The following is a 10,293-nucleotide window of genomic DNA, read 5'->3' on the forward strand; positions in this document are numbered from 1 at the left end:
TTAGCAAACCTAGTAGAGATACCTCTAGTGCAGCCAGGCCCACAGGTACCTTGGTGATAGTTTTCCAGGTCCTGGTTGTTGTCCCTAAATGGAAGTGACCATATTGTTGGTGGCAGTAGCGTCAAGCCTGTAGGTAGGTACCTTGATGTTAGGCTTCCAGGCCCCAGTCAGTGTCCTAAGGTGGAATCTTTCTCAGCTAAAGATAGTGGACGCAGCAGCAGAGGTAACCCAAGATGATGGTAGAGGTGTCCCACTATGGTGGCAGCCACTTTCGGAGATGGAGCTAGAAGGATGGGCTATATGATGGTGTTGGGTGTCCTATTTGGTGATGCCACAGTGTGGTGTGCAGTGCTGCAATGGGCAGCTGCCTCCTGGCCCTGGCCAGTGTTCCACATTGGAGATTACCATGTGGGAAGGGCTATGGCAGTGGCTGCAGTGTCCCAAAATGGAGGCAGTTTTGGTGGATTCCCACGTTGGTGAATAGGGAACCACAGCACAGTCCTCTCCTCATGGGTCAGTGTTCCTTTCCGGCGGTGTGGGTCAGGCCCAAGTATCTTTTTGAGAGATCTGATTATTAACTTGATAACATATACACTTTCCCTGCATTTTTTCAAATGCATTTAAGACTACATATTCTAAATATTCTTCTTCATAATATTGCCCAGAATTAGCTATTCAGATAGTAGCCATTTCATGAGTTAACCAGGTGACAAGATACCTTCTTCAGCCTTTTCTTGGCATAAAGAACCTACTTTTTTAACTGCTTTACCTCTTCCATATATTTCACTTTCCCACATTACCATTGTGGCTCCTTGAAGAACTATCATCTGTGAATCGTGGATTACTGCATTTGGAATAGCTTCCAGGATTTCCTAAGGAGGCACTTGGAACCAGACTTAAAATGATTTAAAAATTTCTCTCTCACATTTACTTCTTTGAACTCAGTTCTTATAGTTTTAGAGGAATAAGAGCATTTTCAGAGTGCCCTTTTCTTGTCCCATGATGTTTATATCCTTATATGTAGGCTAGTACTTTGTAAATTTCTTGGCTTTTGGGGACTTTTGTTCAATTAATTTTTTTCCCTTTGGTTTTAGCTTGGAGTTATGACATACAGTGATACAGGAAAACTGAGTCCTGAAACTCAATCTGCAATTGAACAAGAAATAAGAATTCTCCTAAGGGTAAAAGTAGTATTTGTATTTGCTTATTTATATTTTTTAGACATTATATGCCTAAGAATGTACTTTAAAAATGACAACAATGGCTAGGTATGTTACTCCATGGTTAAATACTTGCCTAGCATGTGCAGGGCTTTCAGTTTGATCCCCAATACCACAGACAAAGCCAAACCAAAGTGATGATAGTTAAATACTCTGTTATCCAGAACTCTTACTTTATAAAATAAAAATAGGTGTGCCTTGCAATAATGATTTTATTATGTTATCAAGAAATCTCTTTTCCAGGACTGGATATTTATTTTATTTTGATCATGGGCTGTGTAGCATTCAGTTCTACTTTAGCTGAAAAATCATAGAGAATGTAGGATATTGGTTACTGAATCTCTGTGGCTCTTGTTTTCCTATTCTCATATGTTTATTAAAAAAAAATATTACTGGTTATTCACTTTGTTCCCAGCAATGTGTATTTGCTGAGAATACAAAATAAAGGAAACAGTCCCTTTTGGCTGCAGTATCTTATGCAGATTAGCGTATAGGAATGTGTGAAAGTAAATTCAGTATTGTGGTAGTCTAGGCATGCTATCAAGGATGCTTGAATTAGAGTGGTGAAAATAGAAACAAACATGAGCAGGTTTAAGAGATACTGCTGTAGTAGAATCATCACATCTTTTTGATATTTTCCATATGAAGGATAAGAGAGTATTTAAAACTGTTTTTCTAGATTTCTTGAATCATGAAATTATATAATTATGCCAGTCACTGAAGAAACTTAGAGAGTACTAGACTAAAGCCAGGTCGTGGGTAGATCATAAATTCATTTTTATACATGTTAATTTGAGTCATCTTGATGAAGATTTCAAGTTAGAAATAGGTTATGTGGGTCTGGAGTTTACTCAAAAGGATGGTTATGTGTTCCACTTGGATGTTGAAGTTATCCATTCCTTGAGGCAGGTCTTGGAATGGAGAGAAAGAATGAGCTGAAGGCCAGAGTCTTTAGTGAATCAGAATGTAGGTGGGCATTAGATGGCACAGTGAACAGGATTGGATAGGTTGGTAGTCAAATGGCTTGGTCTTCAAAGGAATAATATTTCCTACAAGAGCAAAGGTTAATAATGATCTGAAAGTAGTAATGGAAACAAAAAGTATCTAGGATAGGAGCAAATAAATAACTCTGGGAGAGGGCTTAGGGAATGCATTCTTAAGGTTTAAGAGAAAGCCAGGTTTTGATTAATTCAAGGAGGTAGAAGCCTTGCTTTAAATTAGTTTACATCAAAGAGAATAAACATTATGGAAAAGCAGAGACTTTTTCCATGTACTATTTCTTTTTTTTCTTCTTTTTTGATTTGCGGGAATGTAGTAATGGGGATTCAACCCAGGGGCGCTCTACCACTGAGCCATATCCTTAAGCTCTTTTTATTTTTTATTTTGAGACATGGTTTGTTGAGACTAAGTTGCCTAGACTGGCCTCAAACTTGGCATCCTATTGCCTCAGTCTCCAGAGTCCCTGGTGTTATAAGCATGCACCATTGCACCTGGCTCTCATGTTCTTAGGCACAAATTATCTGTACTCTAGAACCAAGCTTTTAAATGCTTTTATGTTTCACAAGTTTAAATCAATAGATTTCTTAAACTCCATAAGCTTTTTTTTTTTCTCATTACCTGTGGTTTTGCTTCCCCTGTATTTTGTGCTTCTTACGTGTCTGTTTTCTATTTCAGGAGTCATATGAACGAGCAAAACATATCTTGAAAACTCATGCAAAAGAACATAAGAATCTAGCAGAAGCTTTATTGACCTATGAGACTTTGGATGCCAAAGAGATTCAAATTGTTCTTGAGGGGAAGAAGTTGGAAGTGAGATGATAACTCTCTGTATGGATGCATTGCTGGTTTTATTGAAAAAATATAAATAGCATTGCAGTAGTCTCCTTTTGCAATGCTTCCCCCTCCCATTCTTGATTTCATATAATTCAAGGGTGTGAAATAATTTGTCAGTCTTTTGTCACATTTGTCTAATTTTCGTTATTCTCATGATGACATCTGTTGCAAATTAGCAACCCATAGCACATACATTTAAAAAAATAAAGAACCATCAGGATTGAAAACAATTTGTTTGAGAAATATCAATAAGTTATTATTTTGATGATAGTAATGGTTTATGGTTGGGTATGCTAATACATGTGAATAAAAATTGTGCCTTTAGTTCTTGGTAAGTATTTTTAATTTACAAGGTAAAATTACTGAAAACTTATCATTATCTCTTGATAGTTACGTTTCTCTTTGATAAATAATACTGTTTGGTTGTTGGTAAATCATTTTTATGTACATCATGGTTAAGATGCACTTAATTATGTTCCAAACTGACCCATATATAAAATGGTTTCTAAAAAAATCTTCAGAGTAGAGAATTATAAACATAAAGATACACTCACAATTTCACAGTTTAAATGATTTTAACCTTTTAAAAATGCAGCATGCATTTTCATGTTCTTTTTATGCTATAACCAGTGGCATTTATTTCAAAATAGTAGTATTTCGTTAAATAAACAAGTAACAGATTTCTTTCTGAATAACTGCATAATTATATGCTTAATTCAAAAGTAAAATTAAGCAAAAACTCAAGTTCCCTTCAAAGGGAGCTTTTGATTTACCCTGTGTTAGGAATGGGAGGTTGTGTTTACTTTTCATCCAAATTTTATAAATATGAAGATATTAGGATTTACAAATAATTTTTTAACTTAGAAAATATTTTAGAGCGAATTGTATTGGTTTTATAACCAAAATATATTCTTGAAGTGACTTTATTAAAATTACCTATAGTTTTCTAATAACTTAAGCTGTATATGGTCTTCATTGAAGAATATGGATATAATTAGATGGAGCTTGTAACATAATATCCTTGACCTTTTCTTTTTGATAATCTTAAATTTTGATGTAATTTCAAACCAAGAATTATTGCCAGAATAATATATGGAACTCCTATATACCAATTGTTTTAATTCTCCACATGTTTTCACATACATTCTTTGTCTTAAATGGTGGTATCACATATCAGTGAGGAGTTCTGCTTTCTCACAGGTTGAAGTTTGAACATTAGAGATGCACCCTGAGGCAAGCATATAAAGCAGGGTTTATTTAAAAAGGTGTAACATAGGCTTCTCCGTGGAGGGGCCATAGGTGGTATCCCAAGAAGCACTGTGTTCTTCATTTTTATAAGTCCTAGGCTTCCTTTGTTCTGCCCTCTTTCCGTTTTCTCTCTCCTTCCTGATACAATGATGAGGCCCAGGAATGCTTGGTAGGATGGCCAAAAGGTGAGAACCAGGTGGGCTGAGGGGGAACAGGATAGTGCAGCCCTGTACATATTAATTAACAACTTTATAGCTCTCTGTAGAGAGCTGCAATTTCTGGGACAGGTTACCTTAGCTACAGATTGGAACAGGGACAGGTTCTTGATAAGGGCATAGGTAGGGCTCTGAAGGAATTTACATTTCAGTCCCTCAGGGGACAGTCTCCAACTTCCCAGGATTCACTCAAAATTGGCCTGACTGGATCTAACCTGACTCTATTTACCTATCTATACCGACTTGTCTAATTCTGGCTTCATTGACCTCTCTAATTTTAGGAACTTCTTACTCCTGTAAGGAAATGGGACAGCGAACTTGAAAGGGGTGGTTTGGGGCAAGCAATTTTGGAGTTCCCTTTTAGAAGTCAGGTTGGATTGAAGTCTGGTTGGGGAAGAATAGATTGTAAAGTCATCTGGGGATGGGTGCTTCTATGAGAGAAACAAAAAACGTGAGTACTGAGTAAATGTTGCAGCATCTGGGACGTGTCAGTGAAGATGGTAGCAATTAATACTCTCTCATCAGGAGGTGTGAGGGCTGTGAAGTTGTCCCCATAACAAGGCCAGAGTGGTCAAGACTTTTATTTGGGGATGTAAATCTTTTAACATCCCCAAGTTATCAGGAATGTAAACACAGCATTTAACTCTTTTTTTAAAAATATTTATTTTTTAGTTGTAGTTGGGTACAATACCTTCATTTATTTATTTTTATGTGGTGCTGAGGATAGAACCCAAGGCCTCACACTTACTCTGTGAGGGCTGTACTGCTGAGCTACAACCCCGGCCCCACAACATTTAACTCTTAATGTTACAAATCCCCATTCCCATAAGATGTAGTTAAGTTACTTAATGTCATCTGAACTTGTAAAATCTTTCTACATAGAGAACCCTTTATTTCTGTTACTTAGGGCTGGATTGTCATACTAGCCAACATCAAGCCTACCTGTGTACATTAGGAATACCTGTAGGCCTTAACCTAACTAAAAATTGAGTTCACTTGCTGTAAAATTCATTACAATGTACATATTTCTTTTTATGTAATAACCTCCATAATCAGATTGTAGAACATTGCCATCATTCCTCTTTCCCCAGAATTTTATCATGCCAGTTGTAGATAACTTTTTAAAGAAATGAATGAACAGTTTTTCTTTGTTTGGTACTGGGTATTGAACCCAGGGGCATTTAACCACTGAGCCACATCTCTAGTCCTTTTTATTTTTTGAGAGAGGGACTCTCTGAGTTGCTTAGGGCCTTGCTAAATCGCTGAGGCCTGCCTTGAACCTGTGATCATCCTTCCTCAGCCTCTGGAATCCCAGGGATTATAGGTGTGAGTCACCACACCCAGCAAGTGAACTGTTTTCAAAAGTGACAGTTTTATTTTTTAGCCAGCAGTATGTGAGGGTTACATTCCTCCACATTTTCTTTTATGGTACTGGGTTTTGAAACCAATGGCCCCTTTACCATTGAAGCTGGTCTGAAGCTTGTGATTCTATAGCCTCAGCCTCCCAACTCACTGTAATTACAGGCATGCTCCATGATGTCTGGCTTCCCCTGTATCATTTACAGTGCTTCTTAGTAGTCTACTGTTTTGAGTATGACCATTCTAGTGGATATAATGTGGTATCTCACACCATTCATATCCAAATTAATAAACATCCAAATTCTTTTTTTTTTTTTGAGAGAGAGAGAATTTTAATATTTATTTGTTCTTTTTTTTTTTTTTTAGTTTTCGGCAGACACAACATCTTTGTATGTGGTGCTGAGGATTGAACCCGGGCTGCATGCATGCCAGGCGAGCGCGCTACTGCTTGAGCCACATCCCCAGCCCTAAACATCCAAATTCTAATCTCAAATTAGTCATTGTAGATTTAATTTGCATCTTTCTAGTGACTGATAATTTTTAGTATGTTCTCTTGTGCTAATTGGCCATGTTTATATCTTGGAGAAGTGTTTATTCAAATTATTTGTTTTATATCTTTTATATCTTCCATTCAGATCATATCTGAATGGAAGTCTTATCAGATGGATCTTGCCTTTTTTATGCAGTCTTGATAGTGTCTGCCATTTCAGTGGAATGTTCAGTTCATTCATGTTTATTATTATTGATATGGTTGAATTTGTACCTACCTTTTGCTATTTGTTTTTTGCTTTTCTCATATCTAAAGATATTCTGTTCTGCTTTTTTCTAAGTTTTTCAATACCATTTTATATTCTGATTATTTCTCCTGCTATATTGAGAAACTATCTTTTTTGAATAGTTGCACTAGGGATGACAGTATACTATCCCAGTCTACTTCAAACTAATACACTTAATTCTGATAAAATGTAGGAACCTTGTTCTAATGCATATCCTGTTTTCTCTGTGCTTTTATTATCATATGTATTGCATGTTGCAAGTTCAGTAGTACAGAGGTAATAACTACTGTTATATATTCTTAAATCCTCACCTTGGAATGTCTTTTTTTTTTCTTTAGTTGTAGATGGACACAATACTTTATTTTTTATGTGGTGCTGAGGATCAAACCCAGTGCCTCACACAACTAGTCGAGCACTCTACCACTGAGCTGAAACTTCAGCCTCTATTGTTTTTTTTTTATTGTTGTTGTTTTTGAAAGGATATGTGTACTTGACATTTTTTTTTCTTTGAATCTCTTCGAATATGTCATCTCAGTGTATTCTGAATTGTATTACTTTTGGTGAGATACCATTTGTAATAATTTTTGGTCCTCTGGTCGATTGGTATTTTTAAAAATGGTTTTGTTGTTGTTGGATTTTTTTTTTTTTTTTGGTAGTTGTAGATCGATATCATGCCTTTATTTTATTTTTATGTGGTGCTAAGGATGAACCCAGTGCCTTACATGTGCTAGCCAAGTGCTCTGCCACTGAGCCCCAGCCCTAGCCCCTGGTCAATAGATTTTTGTTGCTGCTTTTTTTGTTTGTTTGTTTTTTCCTTGGCCTTATCTTTTAACAGTTTGTGTAGCCTTCAGATTTTAGCTATGGATCTGTGGTTATCCTCTTTTTGGTTTGTTGAGCTTCTTGGATCTGTAGATTAATGTTTTTCATGAGATTTGAGAGATTTTTGGCCATCATTTCTTCTCTATCTTTCTTCTATGATTCTCTAGGGTATGTGAGTAGCTTGAGTTTTTTGTTCTGTACACCTGTGTATGCCTGAAATATGTGTTGGTATACTTGATGTTTCTATGGCCTCCAAGTTTTTTTTTTTTCTCTCCCTCTGTTTGAGTTGAACAATCTCAGTTAATTTTTCTTCACATTTACTGATTTTTCACATGCCACTTCAAATCTACTGAATTTTTTACTTCCATTATTCTATTTTCCATTTTCCCAGGTTTTTGTTTGGTTCTTTCGTATGTATTATTTCACTTTGAAGTTCTTTGTTCAGAGAATCTTGGTAATTTTATGAACTGGACTGAGTCACAACTTTTTGTTTCTTTGTATGCCTTGTCATCTTTTGTTGAATTTCAAATAATAGAATATAGCAAGTATTGTTTTTCCCCAGTTCTCTGGTTAGTGACTGGCCTCCACTAAATCTATTAAATCTGTCTCCACTGCAGTATGCAAAGCTACTGATATCTCTACTCAGTTTTTTTTTTTTTTTCCCTTTAGTTTTGTGTTTGTTTGTATTTGGTGCCAGGGATTGAACTCAGGATTGCTTAACCACTGAGCCATATCACCAGCCCTTTTTATTTTTTATTTTGAGACAGAATCTTACTAAGTTGCTTACAGCCTTGCTAAGTTGCTGGGCTGGCTTTGAGTTTGCAATCCTTTTTCTCAGCTTCCCAAGTTCCTGGGATTACAAGTGTTTGCCACTGTCCCTGGCTAATTTTATACTTATTTTTAAGTCTGGTTTCTTGGGGTTAGCTGTTGAGTTTGCATAGTTTAGCAGTTTGCCAGCCAGTGATTAATCAAGGGTTGTACTTAAACTTTTCCATTTAGTCAGGCGTTTGCTTTTTGCTGATGACTCATAATATGTGGGCTGACAATTAGATTCAAGTTGGCTCTGGGTTTTATTTTTTTACTGGACTTTTTTGTTTCTATTTTGTGCATATGCAAAGGTTTTCCCCACCAATGGTATGTGGGTAGCTTGAGAGTCTTCTTTTCTGTATACCTATAGTAAATCTGGAATGTATGAAATGCATACCAAGCTCCCATGACTATCTTGCCTCCCATGAATCTCAGTTAAATGCCTAGCTACTCCATCTTTACACCTAGCTACTCCATTTGCCACCAACAGGACTACAGCATCAGACTAGTGAACTGGTCATCACTGAAGTCAAATCAAGTGAGTTCCTTCTGTTAGGGACAGTAGGTCTTATTTACAGGTTCTGCTTTCTCCCTGGATGAACCACTGCATTTAAAGAACTGGCATGGGATAGGAGCAACCCTAGGCAGTCAAGAACATCTCAGATTCATATGTTCTTAGCTAACCTCAGTGTTTTAATAAATAAACATCATATTTTGCTTTAGGTTTTCTGTTGACTCCAAAGTGCTGAAATGGTTATTTTTGATGATTTAGTCAAAGATTTATATGAAAGTTGATTCCTTAAAAGGAGGGAAAGGAGGGGTTGGGGTGTGGCTCAGCAGTAGAGTGCTCACCTAGTATGTGTGAGGTCCTAGTCCAATCCTCAACACCACATATAAATGAATAAATAAACAAATAAAACAAAGGTATAAAAAAGAGGGCAGGGAGGATTTATCACTCAAAGCCATCAAAATGGTATAATTGAATTATTGTAAAAGGGACAGCAAGATGGTAGGACACGGTTCCAACAATCATCCCCTAGCAGAAACATGCATTTAAACAGTCAAAGGGTTGGGGATACAGTTCGGTGGTAAAGTGCTTACTGAGATGTGTGAGGTCCTGAGTTAGAACTCAGTTTACCACAAAAACAAAATATATAAGTATCCATGCATAAAAATTCCTTGAGTCAGATAAACAATCTTTTTATAATCAGAAATAAAAAATGCATTGAAGAGAGTAGGATGGACGATTTTCTATTACTTGGGTCACTATTGCCCCAGTCCAAGCAGCACAGCATAGAGAGATCATCTGCCTGCGCATGAGAGAGAAGTAAGCATAGAACTTTGCCTTGGAGCCCAACATTGGGTTTGGCACAATGAAACTCAGTTCCAGAGTTCTGCCCCCTAACTTCCCATAACTGCTAACTACAGGCTGGCACTCATGGATTGTGTCTCTAGTGCTATCCTAATGTCAGATGGGCACCTGCAGCCACAGTGAGATGCTGTAGAGTTCCATCTTATACCACTGTGATTGGCAATAGTGGTTGTTGGGTCAAAAATACTAATGGCAGCAGGCATACCTCAGCAACTAGGTGCTTGGATTCTGGCCTATTGCAGAATCTACTATGACAAACACTAGTGTTGTAGCAGCTGTTGTGGTTATGGACTTAGGGACCAAAACAGAAGACCTGCCTGGAATTTCTGGAGAGAGAGACTCACTGTTGAATAACTTTCCCAAATAAAGGCAGGTTTCAAAGCCTAGGATAAATGCATCTGCTAAGCATTTTGTATGGTGCTAGAATGCCACAAGGATCAAGAACAGTTGAGACGGTGCAGTGACACATCAGTAATGTGGTGTCACATTAAAGAACTGGCATGGGATAGGAGCAACCCTAGGCAGTCAAGAACATCACAGACTCATATGTTGAATATGACACAAGAGCAGTGACACATCGGTAATGCTGGTGGCTCCAGAGGCTGAAGCAAGAGGAGTCTAAGTCTGAAGTTAGCCTCAGCAAT

General features: G+C 37.2%; 1 protein-coding gene across 1 annotated transcript in view; it reads left to right on the plus strand.

The window, feature by feature from the left end:
* The window catches only part of YME1L1 (YME1 like 1 ATPase), a 47,600-nt gene extending 44,223 nt beyond the window's left edge, over positions 1-3,377 (plus strand). The window contains exons 18-19 of the mRNA XM_081300572.1: positions 1,095-1,181; positions 2,895-3,377. Coding sequence (XP_081156698.1) covers positions 1,095-1,181; positions 2,895-3,038 — 231 coding nt within the window. The 3' untranslated portion in view covers positions 3,039-3,377. The remainder of the gene's footprint in view (positions 1-1,094; positions 1,182-2,894) is intronic.
* The last annotated feature ends 6,916 nt before the right edge of the window (positions 3,378-10,293 follow it).

The sequence above is a fragment of the Spermophilus citellus genome (genome assembly GCF_964194105.1).
Source record: "Spermophilus citellus genome assembly, chromosome: 6".
NCBI classification, from domain to species: Eukaryota; Metazoa; Chordata; class Mammalia; order Rodentia; family Sciuridae; genus Spermophilus; species Spermophilus citellus.